The 24,575-nt window shown below is 42.5% G+C and overlaps 1 protein-coding gene across 9 annotated transcripts in view; it reads left to right on the forward strand.

Annotated features, from left to right (window-relative positions):
• Window positions 1-24,007, forward strand: part of pbx3b (pre-B-cell leukemia homeobox 3b) — a 66,599-nt gene extending 42,592 nt beyond the window's left edge. For 3 of the 9 annotated variants that reach the window (XM_088077005.1, XM_088077001.1, XM_042488715.2), the window contains 9 exons: window positions 9,037-9,278; window positions 10,706-10,896; window positions 11,892-12,027; window positions 12,834-12,863; window positions 17,647-17,812; window positions 18,392-18,469; window positions 18,937-19,049; window positions 19,876-19,965; window positions 22,282-24,007. In XM_088077005.1, coding sequence (XP_087933131.1) covers window positions 9,037-9,278; window positions 10,706-10,896; window positions 11,892-12,027; window positions 12,834-12,863; window positions 17,647-17,812; window positions 18,392-18,469; window positions 18,937-19,049; window positions 19,876-19,965; window positions 22,282-22,374 — 1,139 coding nt within the window. In that variant the 3' untranslated portion in view covers window positions 22,375-24,007. The remainder of the gene's footprint in view (window positions 1-9,036; window positions 9,279-10,705; window positions 10,897-11,891; window positions 12,028-12,833; window positions 12,864-17,646; window positions 17,813-18,391; window positions 18,470-18,936; window positions 19,050-19,875; window positions 19,966-22,281) is intronic. The other 6 variants (XM_088077004.1, XM_042488711.2, XM_088077002.1 and 3 more) reach the window with 4 other exon arrangements.
• Window positions 24,008-24,575: the final 568 nt, after the last annotated feature.

Below are 24,575 nucleotides of genomic sequence, written 5' to 3' on the forward strand. Positions count from 1 at the left end.
AGTATCAACAAACAGACAAACTGAGCGAGAAAAGTCTTTTCAGAAGCATCATAATGTGGTCAGCTGCTGCCGCAGGAGTTCATTTAGCAGCTGACCACATCAAGTCATAAATACCCCTCCCGGCAAGCGCTTGTTTTACATCAAAAATGCACTTGAGTGTAATGTTGACAGATATAGCTTGTGACGAGTGATAGTCAGAATGTATGAGCGCCCATTATGCCGCTGTCAACCTCTGGTGCCAGACTGAAAATAAGCAGTTCACCTCTGTTTTCATTCAGGAGAGTGCAGCAGACAGCACCGGCTTCTCCGCTGTATTTATTGACTTGTTTTACTAGCCTGAAACAGGGTGCTTTTATACGGGCCTCAGTCTTAAGACTCTCCAGACATTTACATTATTCCTGACTGAGTTACACACACGTATAAAGGAGCACGTCCGCAGGCTAGGTTAGATATATGCTCTCTTTCCACTTCTCTTACATTCATACACACATGCACCATTTTATTACCCCACCATTTTAGATATTGTTACACTGTACTTTTCCTCTATTACTGCTCCATATTTCCAACATTGAATCATCTTTGTTTCTATTTCAGCTAATTAAATGGCTTTTTCTGTTTTAAAAGTGCATAAAAACTAGCAAATGTGTTTGAATACTGCGTTTTTTTTTTTCTGTTTATGCTGAAGCTGATCCAGTTGTATAACAGCGTAGATTTCAGGAGGCACTAAAAATCATCTTTCGCTGACTAATCTGCACAACTGCAGCGGAAGATAATGAATGCCAGCACCAGAGTCACAGCCAACACTATGATCCCCCCCACCCCCCCCTCCACCAAGTCCTAAACCTCCAGCAGTATTTAGATGATATTTCATTTTAGAATAAACCTCTTTTCTCTCCCACTGTGAAGATATTGAACTCTTTCACACAGATGTCATCTTAACCAAAGCTTATTAAAAAGATGGACATCAAAGTTGTGGGTGCCCATTTATCTTATAGCACTCTAATTGGCCACCACAGGCAAGAGAACAACTAACTCCAAAATAGGAGGCGTCGAGTGGTTGGGCTAAAGAAGAGGATGTCTAAAGACCTCTCAGTGGATTCATTGCCAATAAATCCTCTGGAATGAAAGCAGGGGCTTTTCTTGGGGGGGGGTGTGGAATTTCGCAAATACATTATGAAATGTGATACGCTGAATTAACTGAACACTTATGGCCACGGGGTTTGGTTTCTTTGTTCGTGTGTAGGTTTTTGTTGGGTTTTTTTGCATTGTCCTGCGTCTGACCTGCAACTTCAATGTTTGCTTGACATGAGGCATTACGCTCTGAAAAGGTCACACCGCGCACTAGCCATGACTGAACTCAGATTTCATTTTGCAAACTCTGTATAGTTTTGAGTAACCCGCAATGAATGAAATTCTTTAGCCAGAGTCACTGCTACTCCATCAAACGGCACACACACAGGCCTGAGGTGAATAATGTATTATGTTTTCCACTCAAGTGGGCAATAAAAACACAAAAACAAAGTCATTAATTGCCCACATACAGTAACCAAATGCCATCAAGAGCCTGTGCTCTCATTAACCTGGCACCTAATTATCTGCCTCCAGTCTGAGTCCTGACAAGCCCCACCGTCTGAACCCTCGGCTCGGTTGTGTTGTGTTGTGTTGTGTCAGCACTCGCCAACCACAGCCAAGGCACCATTAGGTACAGAGAAGACAAAAGCTTCTTGCAGCAAAGGTTCCCTCTGCACGCACCGCCACAATGTTCCTCCTGTTAATGCCTTCCCTTCCAATTAAATCTGCAACTGTTAATTATTGTAATTATGAGAGCGAGCTCTAGCTACCCCCCCCTCCCCCCCCCTCTTTCTCCAACCCCTCCCTTGCCGGTGTGCGGAGACGCTACGGGAGCTGTTGTGTTGCTTCAGTGGCGCCTCGTCTCTGCTCCAGTGAAGCCCTAGTAGGGAATTGGATGCAGACGGGGACTTGGTACACATGACAGGGGTGACGTGAGGGAGATTGCACGGTTCATCTTGGATAACTGGGCGAGCAAGTCACAGCCGATGGCCACGCCTCCAGTCTAACTCATTAAATGGTGTGTAAAGTACATGCTGGGAATAATTAGCACCAAATAACCTTTTTTTGCTACATTGTTCGCGGGGTATCGTGGGGAAAAAAAAAGGTGGAGTATCATCTGTAGGTGTGCAATAAAAGGATTCAGCTGGTCAAATGAAATGAGAGCGATGATATTCTCCCAGCGATTATTCATTTGCTTTGAAAACCTCACAGTTATTTCAGTCTTTTCTTATGGTAATATGAGACTCTCTTCTTTCCATGTTTCTTTGAGAGACTTGCGATGGATCTGAAGTGATGTGTTGAGTATAAGGAGAGCTGATAAAGAGTGGATGGCAGGCCGGCTGCCTGTTAAGTCTCTGCGTGTCTCAACATCCTCTTTGGCCTGCTTCTGTCACAAGCTGTTGTTTGGCCCCGGACCTGATCTGCACAGCCACTCCTTGCACTGCGCTCTGCAGACCTAACCTGCAACATCCGGCTCAGGATGCTTGCAGAAAGAGCGCTCTTGTTTTTTCGGGTGCATGCAACCCTAAGACACTGGATGAGGATGTGTTTTTGTGAGCTTTAGCAGTCCAAGAGACGCTCAGAGAATCAGCATGTCAAGCGCAGCCTTATTCCGATATAACCTCAGTTTGCCTCGTAGCAGAGTCCTTACACGCTAGCACAGCCTAGCAAAGGATTCTGGCTTTACAATTTGGAGCTGAATTCTCTTCTATAAAAGACACTGAAGGAAAGAGCAGCTCCTTCTGCTTCAGGCAATGCAGCCTTTTCGTGGATACACTGCAAAATCTAAATGATGGACTGTCAACTCTCTTGCAGAAATGCCACTGCAAAGAATAATCTCTCTGGCAGTGGATCATGGTTGGCTGTATGCTACCAATGCCGTTTCTTTGTTTATGCAAGCATGTAGCCTTCACACGCACACATGCAGACACAGATACACACACATATGCACACAGGGAAACACACAGAGCACATACACAAAATGCTTCAAGCCTAAATCCTTTCTTTGGGAGCATACAGTGAAATATATGGGATTAATAACGTGAATAGCATTATTTTTTCACCTCTAGCCTTTAAAATAATGCATGCTTGGCTTGGTGTCTGGATGAAGTTTTTGCCTGCGTATTTGCCTGGTTATCGGTGTGTACAAGACCTGCTGTGTGACCTGGTTTCATGCAATCTCCATCTTCTAATTAGGAGGCTGCAGAAAGGCTGGAACGAGAGGAGGAGTGATTAGTTGCCTTTGGGTATTTCATAAGTGGCTTTCAGTGCCACATTTGCATTATTTGCTTGGGGTCTGAATAACAAATCAGCCTACCTTTGCAGCAAATTGAGGCTAGCAGCTAAAGACCATCAGTACATGAAATATAAAATGAAACTGAGGAAAAGAAATAAGCAAAACATGCTAACACAATATAGGTGGTAAAATGAAATATTGAAACACGAGACACAATAACTGTCTCAGACGGTCCAAGTCTACCTGCAGCACAGATATTAAAATATCCTCTGAGTATATTTTCCTGTATGTTCATCTTAGATTTCTGCCTGAATAACACGCAAGCGTCCCAGCGATTTGCGGCTCATTCTGTGACTAGCAGACCATGTGAACCATGTGAGCCCTATGTTGGAGCCCCCATGCTGTATGTGTCCTGTAGGGTCAGTCAGTGTGCTGATCTGTAGCGGAGGTCCTGTCCACTCATTTGGCCAGTCTCCCCAACCGCTGCGTGCGGCCGCCACCGCCAGGCCTGGTCAGCCATCACTACACCACTTGGCCGTTTGCCCACATCGAGTCTTAGAGGGCAGTCAAACAAAGCGGGGGCACTCACACGTCCACGTATAAACACACACATCGCACACACATGCACGCATGATCACAGCGAGTGACAGTGGCTCTTGTTTACCCAGCCCTCCCACCCTCCCTCACTCTCCTTTCATCCTCTCCCTCTAGTCTGTCATGTTGTGTGTCACTTCCCACAAATGTCAGTGCCACCGTGGGACAGTGATTAATTTTGGTGTGCTTGGCAAAATGTCTTCAAGATGTTTGTTTGGGTTGTCTTTTCCCACCCCCTTCGCCCACCCCCGCTTCCCCGCATGTCTTGGAGTCGTGGGTCGAGAGTGGCAAGCCACCCCCCTTTCCCCTTCTTTTCCCCTCACGCCCCTCGCCCCCGCTGTCACAGCCTCCTCTTATGGAGGGGGTAGGGGTGTGGGCTCATCATCATCGAGGGACAAAGGCTACCTGAACTGACAGAGATCTTCTTTTCTGACCAGAGCCACTCCCCACCACCACCACCTCCATGCGCTGTCTGTTTAGTGTGTGCTGGTGGTGTATGATGGGAGAAGTCTTGACCTAGCACTGAGGGGCTGTAACACTTCACTGTCAGCGCGGCTGATTAGCTTATCACTCACCGCACTGGGAGGAAATACATCATCATTGTAGACAGGGATTCCCCAGTTTAGGGCCCATTCCCTGCCTCCTTTTGCTCCACATTTAATCACCAGACGCTCTGTCCCCTCCAGTATTTCAGCCTCACCTCTAAAACCACTCCTTAGTTGCTTTCAATGAGAACTTCCTTCTTTTTAGGTGCGTCTTTAGTTAAATCTGAACAGCCTCTGCCTAACGCATGCGTTGGACGCTGATATTTTCAGAGGAGAGAAGGATGAGCCATCTTCCCAAATGATTCTTTTCAGCTCGTCAACAAAGAAAAGTGAAACACAAAGTGGCAAATGTGCTTTGGCTTCCCCACAGTGCAGTATCAGGTATGGTAATTACTCTGCCATTAACATTGGGAATAGTTAATGTGTATTAATGTGTTAATGGCATGTTAATTACTGTACATGCTAGAGAGAGCCCGCAGGCATTCTCTCAGATTCTTTGTGCCATGTGGATGTAGGCCAAGCTTAAAAAAGCCTTTAAGAACGTCGATGAAAGAGGATCCTTATGTTTCATTTGTCAGAACAAAAGATTTTCAATGGTAATTTGATCCAGCTCCCTGCTTCTAGAGCTGAAAGTCACTGATCCAGGCGCCACGACAAAGGAGATGATATGAAGTCAAAGGAGACGTGGAACGCGGCTGTAGTGACACTGGCCTCTTTGTGAAATGGATACTCTAAGCCCTCTGTAGTCTCTAGTGTGTTGCTTTGGCAGCGGGTTTTAATAACACGGTGGATTAGAAGCCTTGGATCCTGAGTGCCAAGCCAGAGTTAAAGCTCACCTTGGACGAGCCTCAGTAACAGGCTAGATGCCACGGTCCTCCCCTCCTCCTCCTCCTCCTCCTCCTCCTGCTCCTGCTCCGAGCCGCCTCTCTGCTCACACCGTCTACTCCACGGCTTTAAGAGAGATGACCTTTGCAAATATTGACAGAAAATAAATTCTGTTTCGATTAGTTAGCTTTGGGAGACCTTTGCGGATCAATGCAATTAGATGAACAGAGTGTCGATTTGTGGCCAGAGCTCACTGGAGGCACTGGGTAGGAGAGGAGCTGCAGGAGGTCAGGGTTACTTGTAATGAACAGGATGTTTTGGAAACAGTGGTGGAAGTAACGGAGAAACGGTGAATCATCAAACACAGTTAAACAAACACACCAACATTTTATTGTCTCAAAAAAGCATTGGAAAGAAACAAACAAAATCTCTGGCTTTATCTGCGCTCTGCTCTTCTAGTGTATTGTCTGGCATCTGACAGTGCATTCAGTGCAGCAGAATGAGGTGCAGAAGCCCAGAGCCACCCCTTCCCTCTTCAGCAGGCCACATTAACCCAGCAGGGCTCTGCCTTTATGGCTCTCCTGCTCACACTTCAGTGATGAGAGTAAACAAGCAGCAGGCCAAAGGTCAGCTAAGCCCACGGAATAAAAGAGGGCACAGGGGGGAAAAAGAGGTGGGAGGAAAAGGAGAGCGGCCCGAGGCAGTGCTCAGATCACTGTCAGGGCTTCAAGCAGGGAATGATGTACGAGACAACAGCCCAGAACCGGAAATGATTATAAACAGAGAACAGGGGAGAGTATATGAGAGAAAAGGGCTGCATTGTCTTTATCTGTCAAATTTGTTACTTCCTCGGATCTGATACGGACGGTGAAACCTGTAAAAAATGAAAAGGAGAACCACCCCTGACTGATAGGGATGGATTAATCACAGTGTCTCCTTTTGTCTCCGCCACAGAGGAGAAATGAGGAACAATCATATAGGCAAGTGCTTTTTCCCCAGCTACTTCACCTGAATTGTTGAATGACAAACGAGGCAGATTAAGGACATGTTATAACAATTTCAGATTTTTTTTTTTTTCTTCTCTCTTTTACATCATTAAATTCGCTCTGGTAATTAAGTGAGCCGGCATCATCATGTGAAATAACCAGACCATATATGGATTTTTCATTCTTAAGTTCCAATTGCTCTCAGGCTTCACCAAGGTGACACGACTCCCGCACTTTCCCTTTGCACTGAGATTAATCCCACTTTGACTGTGGAGGTGGATTAGAGCTAAACTCGGGTGCCCAAACTTGTTTTAATACCCATATCGTCAGACAAAAACAGGATAAAGATTTGAGCAGGCAAGCAGCATTTGCAGTGCTAGAATGTGACTGTGGCTTTGCAAGTTACTATACAGATTTGTCAACCGCACAGCAAATTAAAGATATTATCTCGCCGGAGCCTATTTTGTGCAAGTCGTGTGATGATGCTGAGCTTAGACAGTGAAGCTCCTCCAACAAAGGTGCACAGCAAGATACCCGTTTTAAAATTTTTTGTCTGTAGGCTATGTTTTTATATTTTTTTCTAATTTTTTTTGTGTTGAGACAGACACATCGTGCCTCTAAACATGTGTGTTATGAATGGCCAGCCGTAACTGCTGTGGCACAAATACACCCTGGTGGACTCCTGCAGGGGCCGTCTGCTTCTCAGGGCAGCGCGGTAATCATTTTTATCCCGCTGATTTCCCAAATAGAAATGGACACGTATGATAAAAATGTCACGGCCACTCCGCATGTCAGTAGACTAACAGGATTACATGTCACTTTCTAATGTCTCGCTCTGTTTTCCTTTGAATGGCCACATTATTGCACACAGGAACTTTGTGGTAATATATGGTAAGAGACTAGTTGCTCTTTATGGTCTGTGATTATTTAGTTTGAATGAAACTGGTGATTTATGCCCATTTAGCTGAAAAGCCCTGTAAATTCCCTCAGCTGCATTTCCCCTGGATATAGAGTGAGTGGAGTGAAAGTGACAACTGGGTTTGGTGTGGAAATGTACGCTGCGTCCCAGAGTTATATTTAATATACCTGACATGAAAAACATGCCTACCTACTTACCACCACCCGCAGCACAAAGGCAAGCGCAGCCCGCTGAGCTCAAGTTGAGAGAGAGTGGGAGTAAATACTGAATTAGGAAAATATGAGCTGTAGTGGCAGACAAACCACCAGCTATTAGAGCATGTTGAGATATGTAGCCAGGCGTCTGGTCAGTCAACATTTGAATCATGCGGCATTTTGTTTTCGCGCTGCACAAAAAACTGGAATAGAAACAGTTGAGGCCGTCCAGAACGAGAGCTTTGGGGTGGAGTTGCGCAGATGCAGTGTGATGTGGATGAGGGTTAGTGGAGCAGCGGCATATTGTCCACATGGATGGCTTGGCTCTGCGAAGCCTGATGGAGCCTTGTCCAGCATCTCAATGTCTCCAACACAAATAGCCACATTCATCCACTCCTCTCACACCATTACACCTAAAAGACTCAAAGCCAGCCGATCCATAAATAGAGGCAAATTTGTTTTTCAGTGGAGCTGCAGTCGAACAAAAACACAGATGAAAACATCAGAGGTTACAAAATGATGCCTAATATTTTTTATTATTTTTTTTAAATCAGTTTTTTAGAAAGACGGACAGAAGAAAAGGAGTGCTTTCTCTCTAGTATTTCCTCCTGTGGATGGTTTGCAGGGTCAGTCGGTCAAAGCGTGGTAAAAGGGCTTCTCTGATTGCATGCCTACTGGCTGACACAATAGAGCCACTAATCTTCTTATTTAGCATCCACTGGCTGGCCATATCTTAATGAAGCTGTAATGAGCTGTTGAAAATCCCTGAATTGCGGGAGGGATTATTGAATTGAAACAACTCTGGTAATCATAACGTTCGAGTAGCCACTCAGTATTTACTGCCCATTGAGCCACATTTTTATCCACTTATTAGAGTGGATTGCTCCAGCTTGTTTTTGTTTTAATTCTGACCTGCAGTGTTCTGTTGTTTGTTTATTCTCTGTAAAGCCCTGGCATTGTGGCTGCATTGCCAATGCATCAAGGTGTGCATGTACGCTATCTGCTGGGTGATTACGACTCGCTGACAGACCGGCGAGACAGAAAACTGGAGGAAATGAACAGCGGGGTCTGAGAGCAAATTCATGAATGAGCAGTTTACATAAAATTGACTCGGCGCTCATTTCGCTGTATGTAGATTTTGACTTCACCAGCACATTTTTATTACTTCTTAGAATATTGCAAAATCCGGATGGTAAAATAATGCGAGATTCAAAACCTCATAAGCAAATAGAAACGAGGTTACTTTTTTTTGGAGTTCCCAGCATTCACTGTGTCAAAGACAGAGACACTCACTGGAGGTATAGTTTTCTGTTTAGCATCCTTTCGCAGAGTAGAAGTGCCACTTCACCATTGAGCATTTGTCAGTTTATGGATGTTGCTGTCATGTCAGCCTTCCCGTACACACAGTGTGCAGCGCAGTGTGTAAATAAAAGCGAACAGGCATAGACATGGGCGACAGGAACACAGCACATACACAGGAGGCACCCAGTTCATACCTGCAGGGGAAACATCACACTATAGCAGACTACACAGACATAATGCTTTTAATTGCTCTTAACTATTCAGTCCAAGCCTATTTCATGTGTTTTATTTTTCACTATAAGTAGTATTTTGTCCCTGGATGGCATTAGTTAACCTGCTGTCCCTGCTTTATGTGTCCCTTCAGGTCTCAGCATCCGTGGTGCCCAGGAGGAAGACCCCCCAGACCCCCAGCTCATGCGTTTAGACAACATGCTGCTGGCAGAGGGTGTGGCGGGACCAGAGAAAGGCGGCGGATCTGCTGCCGCTGCAGCTGCAGCCGCGGCCTCCGGCGGGGCAGCCGACAACTCCATCGAACATTCCGACTACAGAGCCAAACTCACCCAGATCAGACAGATCTACCACACGGAGCTGGAGAAATACGAGCAGGTGAGAGGGCGTATTTGCAATCTTAAGATCGAGGTTAAGATCATTCCGAAAATGGCTCTAGGATTCTGTTTTTTTCTTTATGTTTTATATACCCAGCGGCGCCTCTAAGGGACGGCGAGGGGTGGTCATGGCCCGCATGATAAAATTGCTGGATCCCTCAATTACTCCCCAACAAAAAAAAAATTAGAGGCTGTCATTACTGTCTCCTTTAAATTAAAACTGTGTATTTGTCTTATTAAGGAAAAAGACATCCAGCCAGATGTGTGGACTTGAGTCACATGACTTGACTCAAAGTCTCAAAGAACTTGCAATGACTTGGACTTAACCACCAGTGACTCTTGATTTCAAAACTCTCGATGTTAACATGGTTTTCGAATTCCTGAAATTCAGTTGTGGTTTTTGATTTTGCTGTGCACCCCAAGATCTTTATAAATGGGGCTACATTTATTTGGCCACCCCTGTTAAAAACTTCTAGAGGCATTGCTGGAAATACCTCTCCTTGCACCACTTCAAAGAAAAGTCAAATACATCAATTTAGTATTTCTCTCACAGTCAAAAGGTTTAAATAACTATGTTACTACCAGCTATTTGGAATTCCAGTTTGCGTTCAAATGGGCCCATTGAGTTGTACTTTACATCACTTCAGAACACGCAGAACAGCTTATTCCCTGCATTAGCAAGAAAATTGCAGAGAATATGCATGATGGGGGAGAATGTGTCATCAGCTTTGGGAGAAAAAAATTGCGGTATTATTCACTGCGTTGTAGCTGATTATAGAGATCGAAAGGAGAGCCTTAGTCATCTGTGTTAAATGAAAGTATGATCAGCTCCTTCACCTAGCACTTTGAGCTCGCCATTAAACACACGCATTATGGGGCGAAAATAGAAGGTGTAACAGTGATGCTTCAGCAAGCCGGTGAGGTAAATTAGACTAATTTACTCTGTGCTCTCTGAGAGAGAAGGTGGGTACGCGGGGGCACACAACACTTCGCCCGGAGTAAATGCATCTTTCTTAAGGGTGTTTCCAGGTTTTAATTATCTAAATGTAAATACTTAACGAATTTTACTCAGAGTAATGAGCTAAAGTGTGCACTACGTAAATGAGTTATTCTAATTAATCATGTATGAACTACTGATTTAACGAAAAGCTGTTTAAATTCGCCTCGCATTAGGGCCAAGCCAAATTGCAAATCTGCATTTATATTCAAAGATGACTTCACCTATTATGTCATCAGTGTAATATATAAACAGCGCGGTCTGTTGAAGCTTTTAGCAAAAAGAGTTCACATGTAATGAACTTCTTGTATGAAAAATGTGCACAACGTTAAGAATATCAGTCAAAGAGCTTTTGTAAGTTCACTGCTGTGACTTGGGACGTTTACAGAACTCACTTTGGCTGCACTTTGTGTCTCTCTGTCACTTGGCAGGCATGTAACGAATTCACTACCCATGTGATGAACCTGCTGAGGGAACAGTCTCGCACGCGGCCCATCTCACCCAAAGAGATTGAGCGCATGGTGGGAATCATCCACCGTAAATTCAGCTCCATCCAGATGCAACTGAAACAGAGCACCTGTGAGGCTGTCATGATCCTGCGCTCCAGATTCCTTGATGCCAGGTCAGTGGATCGTGTAGCGTATAGAAATTTGTGTGTGTGTGTGTTGGTATCTAGAAACTTCTGTTGCTTATATATGACCTATATAAGCAAATCCAGTGGGCGAGGTCATTTTTAGACTGTGTGCAGGTCAAAAAGTTTGTTTCTTTCTCCCACTTTTCTGGCACAGCACACAGTATGAGCACTGCAGAGATGCATGATTTTAATTATGTCCATGCTCCATGCATTATCCATTTCCAAGACTATCATGGCCCCACACCTGAGAACAGTTAAGACCAAAATGAAACGGGGGCCGAGTCATGTGTAATGGATGGAGGGGAGGTCATCAGCAGGTGTTGTGGATTACTCTAATCGCTAACAGTGTGGGCACTCGGTGGAGAGCGGCACAAGTTTGGGGCCAAACAAGCCGAGTGGAAGCACATTTGCTTGCCCACTGCCTGCGTGAAGCGCAGTAAACAAGGCAAAAATAAGCAAATGCTCAACAACATGATAAGTAGTGCCCTTGGGAGGGACGGGGACCCAGATCTAGTTAGAGTTTGCTTGTTTCTGCTGGAGATCCCTGGGGCTGTGGCACTTCAGGAACAATGCTCAACTGTGCATGCCGTGATTTCTATAATGTACCGAGATGCACTCCGACTGGGCTTTGCGCTCCATCACAAAGCCCACCCATCCGCTGCACTAAACTCCACACATTACACGCTTGGACTGGAGATTGGAGACCAACAGACCAAATTAAACATTGTATGTGTTTTGTGTGTGTGTTTGTGCACTTGTCACTTTATTGGTCGGAGTCTGCTCTTCTGTGTGTTGACGAGACTCTTGGAGCAGGACACGATATTCTGCTCCTGAGGGCCCTTAGAGCCCCATTCCTCATTATTTTCACCATTTATGTGTGAGATTGATTGTGCAATTTGTGCGATCCAAATGGATGAGTTAATGCTGGTCCCCACTAATAGGCTCGCTCGGCCCTTTTTTCTCTCGTTGTGCTCCCCACTCAGGCGGAAAAGGAGAAACTTCAGCAAGCAGGCGACGGAAATCTTGAACGAATACTTCTACTCGCACCTCAGCAACCCATACCCGAGCGAGGAGGCTAAAGAGGAGTTGGCCAAGAAGTGCAGCATCACAGTTTCCCAGGTGGGTAGTGCTCATCTAACAGTAGCTGGTGGGTAATCAGGGTGGGGAAAAGCCTAGAGGGATAGTTACCGTAGGTCACACCACCAAGACACAATGTCCTTAGCTAACCTTGACATTGTGGCTGCCTAATGATGCTTCAGTCAAGGCTGGTCCCAGTCAGTCAGAGCAGGGCCACAGGGAGGGGAGGCCTATATCATCTCGGCCTCAATCAAAGCACTATGCTGTCCTTCCTTAGCCACCCCCCCCTTGCCTAACGCTGGGTCCCCTGCCATTTTCCCCTCTCATTCCCATCCACCATGTGTGCTCTCTCTGTTGCCTGGTCAGTCGCTCAGGTCATAAGCTGGGAAGAAAAATGGCATCATCCATTACTTTAAGAAAAGCAGTTAAGTCTGGTGCTTGAAAACACTAGATGATACCGGCTATTTATTTGTATGTTTGCTGCTCAAGTGACCTTGCAGGACTCTCTCTCTCTGCTAATTCACAGTAACATTTTCCCACTTCATATATATATATATTTATATATATATAGCATAGCCTGCTTGTTGGGTAAACCTGAAGGCAATATCTCTCACACCTAACCCCCACATCCACAGTATTATTATCCTGTGCTCTCTTTTTCTTGCTATGATTGTGACTACTATCTAGATTTTTTTTGATACTCTATTGTTCTATGGCTGTCCTCATGAGACACTATATCACAGAATCTATACAATAATCTGCCGTGTTTTTTTCTGTGTGGGGAGGGGGTATTGAGTGTAGTCATGAAGAGTCAGATACTGTAAAAGCCCATTCTTTTTTGCCTTCAGGGGGTGGGAAGCACCATCACAGTATCACAGGTATGTCATAACTTCTCCTGATCCACTGTTTTTCATTTTTTGTACCTCCTATGTTTATGTATGTACAGTAACAGCCTCACAAATTTTCCACTGCACAGAACCTCCCTCCCTCACACTTCTGGAGTAATGCTAATGTACTGAATTTTAGTGTTTTAAAGAGAAAGTTTGGATCTTTTGAAGTGGGGTTGTATAGGGTACTTAACCTTAATCAGTGTGTTACCTACAGTGGATGTTTGTCAGCACACCCCCAGTTTGGAGAAGCAGGCTGCATTCAGACATGGACGCTAAGTAATATACTGCTGTAGATAGGGATCTGAAACGAAACGTATTTTTTATCCCCCTAAAACAAAGTCCTACCTAAAAAGTCCGTATCAGTTTACGTGTACGCTATACTGAGAGTATTTCCACTGCTTCACCTTAATGCCAGTCAGTCTGTTTGGACGTGGAAGCAATCAAAAGCTTAAGATCCCCATCTATGCTCTTGTCAAAGCTACCGGACTCCATTAAGAAAAAACTGTATTTTTAGCTCACTCAACACAGGAGCTGCTAGTCTGCTGCTGCTGCTTTAATCAGTTAGTTAGTTTGTGTTATTGTGTGACTTCGGTGAATCCGAACAAACCCTTTTAAACAAACACACAATAACACAAAAATGCCCCTGTTCAAAGCAGCGGTAAACCATCAGCTCCAGTATTCAGCGATGTTAAATCACAGTTTTTTCTCAGTGGAGTCTGGCTTTGAAGAGAGCAATCTTTTTAATTCATTTTCTTAATGGAAAATTGTTATCTTACATTAAGGTAAAGCAGTAAAAATACTCTCATTATAGTGTACATTTAAACTGATATTGATTTTTTTTATTTTGATTTTGACTTTTTTTTTAGGTGGGTAAAAACTGTTTTGTTGCTGACCCCTCCACAGCAGTAGATCGCTTAGCTTCCATGTTAGACTCCTGTATGCTTCTCCAAACTGGGGAAACGCCGTACACCATCTACTGTGTGTCATACATCGACCATTGATAAGTGCTTTATACAACCCCACTTTAAAAAAAATCTGAACTATCCCTTTAATGTGAATTTACATTTAAAAAAAAGAATGGATAATCAGCATTTACATCCCACCTGTAAATCACACAAGAACACATATTTTTTAAACTACACCCATGTTATCACCATATTATGTGTGTACAAATGTGTCACATGAAGTTTTACTTTTTGGCTATTGTTCACCACATTATTTATTTTATTGTTTGTTGTAGAGCGTCAACTGATTGTGTGGTCTTTTTTAAATCTTCAAACTGAGATTATTTACCTCTCCTACCCGCCCCATGATTGCTATTATAGCCCTTAAAGAAATGGCCACCCGACCCTCACAAATGGAGCTCCACTCTGTTTTCTGAGTGCTTTGCAAAAAAAAAAACAATAACAAGCCACCGTTCAGTTCCCATGAGAACAAATCAGTCTATGCAGAAATTAGAGGGCTTTTAAAAATTCACTTCAGCTCATCTCAGGCCCCATTAGTGGCATACTCCTCGACCGGCGGAGGGCCACGCAGACATTCTTATTGACTTATTCTTAGTGCTTTGGCTCATTTTAAGTGAGTAACAAAGTCGGAGGCTCGACATGATGCCGTAAGTGTGTTATCCCTCACCGTGGCCCCGGCCCTCTCAGAGTCGCACGCCGCTCGCTGAGGCCACTCTCAAGTCCTGGGCTAAGTAATTTTTCAAACACCCACAGAATACTTTTATTTGTGGGGCTTTGCTAAATGCACGAGCGGTTCATTAAGTAAAAACCATCCGTCGTGAATGGTATGCCAATAGCAGTCTGCAGCTTTGCTCGATACATCATCGCTGACGAAACACCCTGCATCATTTCAGCAGGGATCGTTGAAAATGCAAGTGATGCAGAGTCGTTTTCCCTGAGCATGAAGCCTTTTTACCTCAAGAGATTCCTGCAGCTCAAATCTAGAGTTTTATCGAAATGCTGCACTGAAACCACTACCTAAGTTGTAATACTGAATCATGAGAGTGCAATGAGCTATTGACAGTGGCTCTCTAAATGCAGGATGTCGTCTCATTCCCTTTGTCACTCTGCATGCGCTGTGCTGGGCTCCTGAATGAAGGCATAGGATTGGATGGTTGTTGTTTGGGTTTACGGAGTCCACATTTGATATAAATGTTCCACATTTAAGGCAGATTCCTGCGCAGAGGCTCATTTACATTGCTTACATTTTTCTTCTGAGCGACACTTTTCAATATTTCAGATCATAGTGAATTTAGAGAAGCCAAGACTTGAGCTCTTATTCATTTTTAATGCTGCCTGTATAATTGATGGTACCACAGCTAGTGAGCCCACCTTTTGTATTTGTATTTAAGGCTTAGGGCTTTGTAATCTCAGATACATTGAGATCGTAGACAGATCATGCATTGCCTTACATCAACTAGCAAGGACGTATTGACCTGAAATAGGGTGAAATAGTTTGAATTATTAACCACAGCTCCGCGGCTTCTCTAGTGGGCAGCGAAGGAGGAAACGGTATTGTGTTCTTGCAAGGAGTCTGCGTGGTCATTATACAATCGCTGCCTTTGAGGCTGCTGATGTCAGGTAATTCAATCTCACAACCTGGCTCTCACCACACATAGGAGTCAATTGAATGCATGGCCTGCCACAAGATAAAAGGGAATTAGTTCTGTAGATTGGGTTGTGCTCCACACCTTACAGTGCCATGCATTTTGTTCAATATTTAGCTGAACCCAGGAATCACTAAAGTAGGAGTTCAGTGGGCAGGAGAGAAGAGGTGCGTCGCGGAGTGCAGAAGGGTGGTGTAACATCTGGAGGGTTTGATGCCAACGCTGCTGAGTCTGTCCAGGCTTGTAACACCATATAGTGGCAGAATACAGTCATGACACACTTCATCATAAAGGACAAGAGCAGATTAAAGTTTGTTTCAGCTGTTCCTAACTTCTGAAATAATCACATTTTAATATAAATGCTAGAATTAGCATGCATCACTGCCTTATTTAGGACAAAAAAAACTAGTGTCTATCTGCCGCTGTCAGCTTTCAGACTTAATGATACAAATATGTCTTCATGTGCAAACACCCCAACTGACATTTTAATAAATGTACTTCTGTGTAATACACTGTTTGCATGGACGTTTCTGTTAAATTAAACAGACTGATGAGCTTTAGAAAAACATTTCCTATGATTTCCGGGGGTTTGTGGGCACTTTGTGGGCTGTCGAAAAGAGCGAGAATATTGCATCGTCTTTGGCTCCACAATCCACCATAAGCAGGTTAAGTAAAAAGGATGATGGCCAGGGCTTTCATTGCTTCCAATTAAACCTTGCTTGTTAGTTTAACCTCTAGGTAAACCCATCAAACAATTGATGTCAAGGAAACCCTGCCAACAGTGGGCCTCGCCTGAATGGTCATTAATTTTAATTGCCTAGATATTAAAGATTTAGAGCACAGAGACGTGCAGGATAGAAATGATCTGATGTCCTGCAAATCCAGTCAGTTTTTTACGCCACAGCATTGGCGGGCTGCTGGGGATATTAAAATTTAAGCACATGGGTGGAAATTAAATAAAGCGTCATTAGGGGCAGCTGCTCTTTGGCTGGTCCAGCCGTGGGCTGTAGGGGCCTGAGAGGGGGGCAGCGGCAGCGACAAGACACTCTAATTTATAGAACCATTAAAAACAAGCATCATCTCATTATTATCCCACTGTTATTGCAGAGCCAGCACTCACACATAAGGTTCACCCCAACTTTTCAGCCACTGACTGATGTCGCATGTCATCGTTTAAGTTCAACAAAATTAGCGTTACAAAGAGCCCTAAATCTAAACACACGCACACACTTTCAGACATTAATTTGAACTTCCTTGTGCCTTTAGAGTTCCATCTTACTTTGGTCAAATATTTGTTTTTGTCTTTAAACACATCAATTAACACTGACTGCCTCGATAAACTGTGTTTACTGCTTCACATGTCTGCAGGTCTTTACCCTCTAACTCTTGTTTTTGATAATTACAAACAAAAGTTGCTTCCCGAATGACTGAGCAGGCACACACAGACATACACACACACGCACACACATTAACACTCTCTGCTGTATTAATGTTTTGTCATTTATTAAAGCTCTCATGTGCTAGCCAAGCCAGCCTTTAATTAAGGCTGACTGTTTATGAGGTTATTATAAGAATTTTAGTCCAATACTGAACACAAATATATGGTGTGTTTGCCGTGCTTTTGTTTACGTCAGATTTATGACATACTGCCTTACATATAACAAACTATTTGTGGATGCATTTGCTCACTTGTCTTACAAAATTAAATCATTTACATTAACGTTTTATAACTGCATTTACATAAGGTGTCAATCACCTAGACTCACTGATCTGGAATCACTGATGTTTTTTAGAGGGTAGAACATTTTTATATTTCACTAGGGGAAATATTAAGTTTTGAATCATATCAGCCCTGATATGAGAAATATCTATAATACATTGACTTAAGTGTCTGTGCAATAGGAGCCCCTTGTGTTTTAGTTTTGTCAGGAGACAGATCCGAGAGCATGTCATGCTCCCATCCATGAGAAGACACAAGTGGCTCCTGATTATGGCTTAATTAGCTTGTGTACCCGGCGGACATTACTGCAGGGGCTGGGAATTGGGTACTTGATGGACCCAAACATGACATCTTGAAACAATCACACTGCTCAGTGCACGGTGCTGTGGCTGCTTGACGTCTGACTCCTCTGCTCCTCCTCCTTCTGCTCTACCACACAGGTATCCAACTGGTTTGGCAACAAAAGGATCCGGTACAAGAAAAATATCGGCAAGTTTCAGGAAGAAGCCAACCTGTATGCCGCCAAGACTGCTGTAAATGCAGCACACGCTGCAGCCGCTGCAGTGCAGAACAGCCAGGCCAACTCCCCTACCACACCTAACTCCGGTAGGCACTCCTGCATATAGTCAAAAAAAAAAAACAGATCTGCCCTCTACCTCAGCCCTTAACCCGCTGCCTACCTGCCTCACTCTCTCATGCACCATTCACACAGCCAAGAGTGACAGGCTCTGCTCCCAGCTTGGGGATCACAGTGTCTCCTGTCTATAAGACAGTTGATGCCAAGCAAACTCATGCATAAAGAGAGCGTTCCTGACTTGTGAACCGAGAACACATGTATTTTTGGCAAAATAATGAAAAAAAAAAAAAAATTGAGAAGGATGCCAGTGGGATTTGTTTTCCCTTGACTTTCTGTCAACTTCCTGTCATTTGTAATGTAATGGTATGTAGTCCCGCTGAATGGAAGTGCATTTATTTTATTTTTTTTGCTAAATAAGATCACACATAATTGCTGGGAGCATTTTACCTACAGTAATAGTATTATATGCAGTTCATGTCGAATAAGAGTCAAAAACAGGAAGCCTGTTTAGTGCGCTTTAATGAGTGATGTAATGCTGAGTTTGGACTTGGTTGACCTGCGTCGGGGTGTGGTAAGCTTATGAAGTGGTCCCTTTTTCTTGCACCCAGGATTCCAGATGAAAGATGAAGAGTTTCAGCTGGATTCTGCAGAGAGCAAAAACACTCTTTTAACCAACATGTTTACTGGTACTGGTCTTTTCATAAGCTTCTTATTGTCCTTGTCATTTACCATGTGATACCTCCCTGCCAACGTTAGATTGGAAGTAGGTGATGTGGAACAATTGGGAGCTTAAGCGACCAACCACATATAGAACTGCCCCCCCTCCAACCCCTCCCCCCTGTGTCGTGTGAATTTCATTTCATTTGTGTCTACTGCATTTGTAAAAGAAAAAAAAAAAGATCCCCTTCAGTCCCTCTGCATATCGTCCCTTTCTGTTTCTTTCTTTGCTTTCTTTCCCTCACCCTTGTAGTTGCCTGCTTTATGGGAGTCTTTCTTCAGTGTATTTGTCTGCTTGAGTTGGGTCTGTGTATGCAGACACGTGTGTGGTGTGTGTGTGTGTGTGTGTGTGTGTGTGTGTGTGTGTATTTGTGTGTGTGTGCTCTCCCTTTATAGCCTTCTCATGTATTCAGCTACTTACATCCTCCCTTTCCAGGTTCTTCAGGTTCTTTTAACCTCCCAAACTCTGGGGACATGTTCTTGAGCATGCAGAGTCTGAATGGGGATTCTTACCAAGGGGCACAAGTCGGAGCCAATGTACAGTCACAGGTAGGATCAACAAACGGGGACAGTTCCTGACTACCAGCGCAGAAAGCTGTCCTTGTCTTGCCTGTGTACTGAGCCATCCACAGTGCAGTCTGAAGCACGCTCAAATAGAAAGTACAAAAAAAACAAAAACAAACACGCTGCTCGTGCGAGAAGGGCAGTTCAAATTACCACAGCAAGCCTCCCATAACCTCTGATTGACTAAAGTGTTTACTGACTATTTCGCTTTGGATGGAATATTTTGGCAGCCAAAATATAATCCCACCCCACTGCTATCATGCCGCAAAGCAATCTCCTGATTCCAAACATCTTAACATTTTTGTGAATGCATTTGGCTTTGACTTGAACTCTTGGGTTGGTATTGGGTTTTTGGTACTGTGTTCTCCCCCTTTTTTCTGTATTTTTCTGTATATTGCTATCTTCCTGTCTCATCCTGTTATTGTTTGTTGTTGATGTCTTCCATTTTGTAAGTTTAATGCAGCTGCACAACACAATCGCTACCATGCAGAAAAAAAAATGCTTATTTATTATTTAAGTAAAAATAAAAGCTAATTGAAAACATACTTTTTTCTTTTTTTTGACTTTTGTTTATTATTCCATAGCCCTTATAGAAGATGTAATAGATTTGAGCATGCTAGTAACATCAGTATGCCTTTGTTGTTTCATTAGAGAATCTATTAGCTGTGTTACAAATGTGCCGTCTCAGGAGTCCCTTTGTGATTTCACACTAGTCAGTATCTGTTGCTTCACTGAGCATGTTTACAGTTAGTGCTGACCTGCTTGGAGACACTGAGTTGACCAGCTTGTCCACCTTGTCTGTCCCCTTCAGGTGGATACCCTGCGCCATGTTATCAGTCAGACGGCAGGATACAATGATGCTCTCGGGGGGAACACGATGTATAGTCCACATGGGTTAAATGTAAGTAGAGGTATTGTGAAGTCAGTTTTTCTGAAAATACGCTTCATTGTAATTATATGTAATTACAATAATTAACATGCAGTAATGATACAATGCGTTATACTCTTGGTACATACAGATAGACAGGTTTAGAGGGTCCTCCACCAGGAAATTTGTGTGTCAGACACTTCATTTCCTGCTTTCTGGTTAACCTTTTCAAACCTAAGCAAATTGGCTTGAATTCTTTCAAAAACAATGGAAGAAGCCAAGTGTGCACGAAATGCCCCCCACAAAAAAAAATAGCAAGAAAAGTTACACCAAAAAAAATCATGAAAATAAGCAAAAAAACCAAACAAACATACAAAAAAACACTGAAAAACCAAAAAGAAAAAAAATAACATGATTTTAAAAATATAATTATAAAAATGATGAATGTGGTTTCCTTTACATTTTTTTCCTTTTTTGGGATGATATTTAATAATCTGCCCACTGTCATTTTCTCGTCACCTTTTTTTTTTTTTCAGTTTCTTAGCAAGTTGCTCAATAAATTTTTTCCTGTCTTCAAAAGAAATGAAACCAATTTTCTTAAGTTCCCGAGGTTTAAATGCCCGTGAAAGATGTCTGAACGCAGCAAAACAAAACTGGTTAATTGTTATGCATCTTTTTTTTTCTTTTCCTCATCAGTTTGTGGTTGAAATGTGTTTAATTTCTTAAAATAAAAGTCCTTTTCCGCTTTAATTTTTGTAATTGTCTGGGGGGGGGGCAAACACATATTAGAAATATTATAAATACTGAGGGGGTAGTGTCCCCTGCTCCCCCCTGAAATCTACGGCCATGTTTGCACGTGCTCCAGCTTCCCAAAACAGCATCTTGCATTTAATAAAACACATTACACAGCAGGGGAATAAAATCTCCAGCTTTACTTTAATAAACACCTTTTAATACTTTTTTGACTCGTACCAAAATGAGATGATTTTTTTTTTTTTTTTTTTTTTTTTTACCCCACGATATCTGTTGCATTTAGCTGTTTTGAAATGCTTCACAGAAATTTCCATAGCCTTATCTTCATGATAAAATATGAACATGTGATCGCCTGCAGCCCTTTTCCCGACATGAATTCCATCTTCCTTGATGAGGTTTGATATGGCTCCTTTTTTTTGTAAAGCAGCGCGAGCTATCAGCTATCAGAGCAAAGATTAATTTCGTTGATGAGAGAGGATGAAGAGAGAGAGAGAGAAATAGTGTCAGACAGCTCTCTCTCTCTCTCTCTCTCTCTCTCTCTCTCTGCACTATATCACAACCTCCGTATTTGCTCTCTTCATATTGTTATGCCTGTTGGGTAAAATGCGCACATATTCACAGTCTAATATTATTTAAAGCTTAAGCATCAAAAAATAAGGTATTAGATTCACAGCTGTGTTACTTGAAATTAAAAAAATATATATATATATTTGTGTGAAAAAGAATTAGCACATTTTGTGTAAACAAATGGTGGGGGCTGTTGCCAGCGTTCGATGCTTTTGGTGTCATTTTGGCTTTGCTGAAGCCTTATTGCTATAAGCTCTTTAGACATGTCAGCTCCTACCAGGATCAAGCGTTATTTCACTTTCTCACAAGGTTTCTCACTTCCATGTGCAGTGTAGACCTGTGCCTACTGGCTCACCACAGCTCAGCGTGATCCGCACTAAAACAGCCGCTGACGGCGCTGAGTAACCGTGACAGGAGAGGAAATAATAGCAATAAAATATTTCAAATAAGTCAAACTGCGGCTCCTTTTTTTTGTAGCGAGAAACCTGAAAGTTCCTCATAGATATATTAGCATAGACTAACCTTTAGCTTTGTTGTTGGTGACGTAGAAGGATCCAGTAAAGGCTAGGTCACGCCTGGAGCAAAGCAAAGTCAGGCTGGCTAAGACTGGCTCTCTCAGAGAGGCCCCTGCCCTGTCACTTCCACTCAGCTCCCCCCACCTCACCCGGCCCGAGCCCTCCCTCTTCCTGACTGACAGGAGAATATGTAGCGACAAGCTGTCGGCCGCTGCCGAAATCTGCTTAGACACTGATTTCAGGGAGCGCTCCCATTGGTCGGGACACGAGACAAATTTGTTTCCAAGAGCCTCTTTGCTGATGCTACTGTAATGCGAAGACTAATCACACACACGCACATCGTCTGTATGTAAAACATTTTGAAGTCAGCCGCCGCACGAGCGCAACCAGAAGTCACGTTTCCATTTTTGGAGTGTTGTGTTACATTTTGGGGATTAAAAATGTACCAAGCTCATGTTGCAGAGTGTGTGATTGTAATCTCAACCCTTTTTTTTTTTCCCCATTTGTGTCCCAGGCTAATGGGGGATGGCAAGATGCAACGACTCCGTCTTCTGTAATATCTCCGACAGAAGGACCCGGAAGTGTGCACTCCGATACCTCGAATTGATCCGCTATTAATGCATCTTTGCCTCAAGCTGGGCATGGACTTTTTTCACTGGCAACTGCAGAGGATAATACACACACAGACACAGACACACACACACACAAAAAAAAAAAAATCACAACAGATTGGTTTTTCCTATACCTTCAAATTTCCCACCAACCACGCCACACACATCCTCCATCATTAACACTCAAGTGTTTCCTGATTGTTCAGTGTTTTCTTTCCGTCTTCATAAATCTGATGTATTCTCTTATTTGTTTGTCGTAGGGGTAAGCGCACACACACACACACGTACAATACTCAGTAAACTTTCAGGATAATTAGCTCCTCTGAACTTAAAATACCGGATGACACTCGCGCGTTTAATGTGACATTTTAAACGGCTATTTGTTTGATTCTTGATTTAATTACCACTTCCCATTTTGATAATTGGGTTCTCTTTCAGTTCGTACAATACATAGATTAAAGCAGCTGTTTCTTTGACTGTAATGTGCTCGCAATCTTGTCCAGCAACTCGACAATGCTACCGTTGACAGCTCAATGGCAGCTTTGTAGTTACTTTCAAGATTTATTTTTGCCTTACAGCTGTATACATTAGTAGAAGGAAATGGCTATTCAAACTCTGGAACATAAAGAAGCGTAATTGATTGCTTGACTATAACATGACACCACTCCATATTTTATAATTTGATGTTTAGTATGTACATATGTAAACATTTTTTTTTTGTACTGCTTATCAACAAATCCCCCCTCGACAATAGATCATTCCCTCATGACACACAGGAACAAGGCCCCGTTACACAGGGAAAAGTTGTACATAATATAGCTTAAGAGTAATTATACATCCCACCAATCAATACACAGCTTTATTACCTCATCCAAATTCATAAAAAACAATCATTTCCATCATTTCTGTAGCTTAGAGTGCTCACTTACTACCTCTAAACAATATCACCGCCATAGTTTCTTTTGCCCTTATTTAATGTTTTTATGTAGTTCTTTTGATTACATCTCGTAACACTGTAAACTCTTCATCCTCTATGTAATCTAATGTATATTTTAATCTTTTAATAAAATGCTGTTGCTGTACCGCAACTTAAAATGACAAAAAATAAAAAAATTAAAATGATAACAATATTAATACCGTGAAAAAAGAGATGGGGAGGTGGGGAGGGGGTGAAGAAGAAGAAGAAGAAGAAGTTTGTGGTGTGTTACTTTTACGACGGGGGCGCGATGAACATTGTTGATAAATTAACACCAAACAGTGAAACTGTTGTAAATACTGAAGAAGAAAAAAAAACATTTTGAATGTTGCTCATCTTGTTACTAAATCATGCGGGGGAAAAAAAGAGAAAAAAAATCATTCTAAAAAAATAATGTAATGCATAGAGGTTTCAGTATTCAGAACTGTACATTTCCAGCTCTGTTCAACAGGGTTCAAAACTTCTTTTCTCTTTTTTCTATTGTATGTGATTCTGAAACTGAAAAAGTCATGACAAATGATTTGTGGCAGTGATTCTAATGTATTAAAGATGTTTAGTGTTACTTTCTAACCAGACTACACCCTGGACTGAAAAGTCTTCCTTGTGGTAGTTGTGTAATTTCAAACATGAATAAACCTTTTGCTTTCATGACAGCACGTTGTGCTTTCTTTTGTTGGGTCAGGAAGAGACGCTAAGCACAATTCCCCATCACAGACTTCAAATATATTGAAGCTATGATGTTTCTGTCCCCCATCCAAGGCTGGACCTAGCACATTCAGCACCCTGGGCAAGCTCCCCCTGGTGGCCCCCCACCCTATAAAAAATTATATTATTATTATTATAATTATTATTACTATTATTACTATTACCATTATTTATATACTAGTTATTATAATTGTTATTATTATTTATATTGTCATATTTATTGTAATAAGTACAATAATACTAACCACAACAAGCACTAATGAGAAATCAATAGCAATAAACTACTTAGCTAACAACGCTTTTTTTTTTAATATGTGCAAATTTTGTCTTCACTTTGTTTTTGTACTGCACCCCAGATGGATTTTGCCTTTTAATTTCTATTACCCTAATGTCCTTCTCCATCATTTCCCTTATGTTCTTTTTTTATCTTAAAAAAAAAAAATTGTGAGGAGTAATTTTGGCAGCTGCCTATGTCACTTACAAGATCCTCCACTGCCCTTTTCAATGATAAAACTA

This window comes from Plectropomus leopardus, chromosome 4 (genome assembly GCF_026936395.1).
Source record: "Plectropomus leopardus strain MGB_pleo_1.0 chromosome 4, ASM2693639v1, whole genome shotgun sequence".
Classification (NCBI taxonomy): domain Eukaryota; kingdom Metazoa; phylum Chordata; class Actinopteri; order Perciformes; family Serranidae; genus Plectropomus; species Plectropomus leopardus.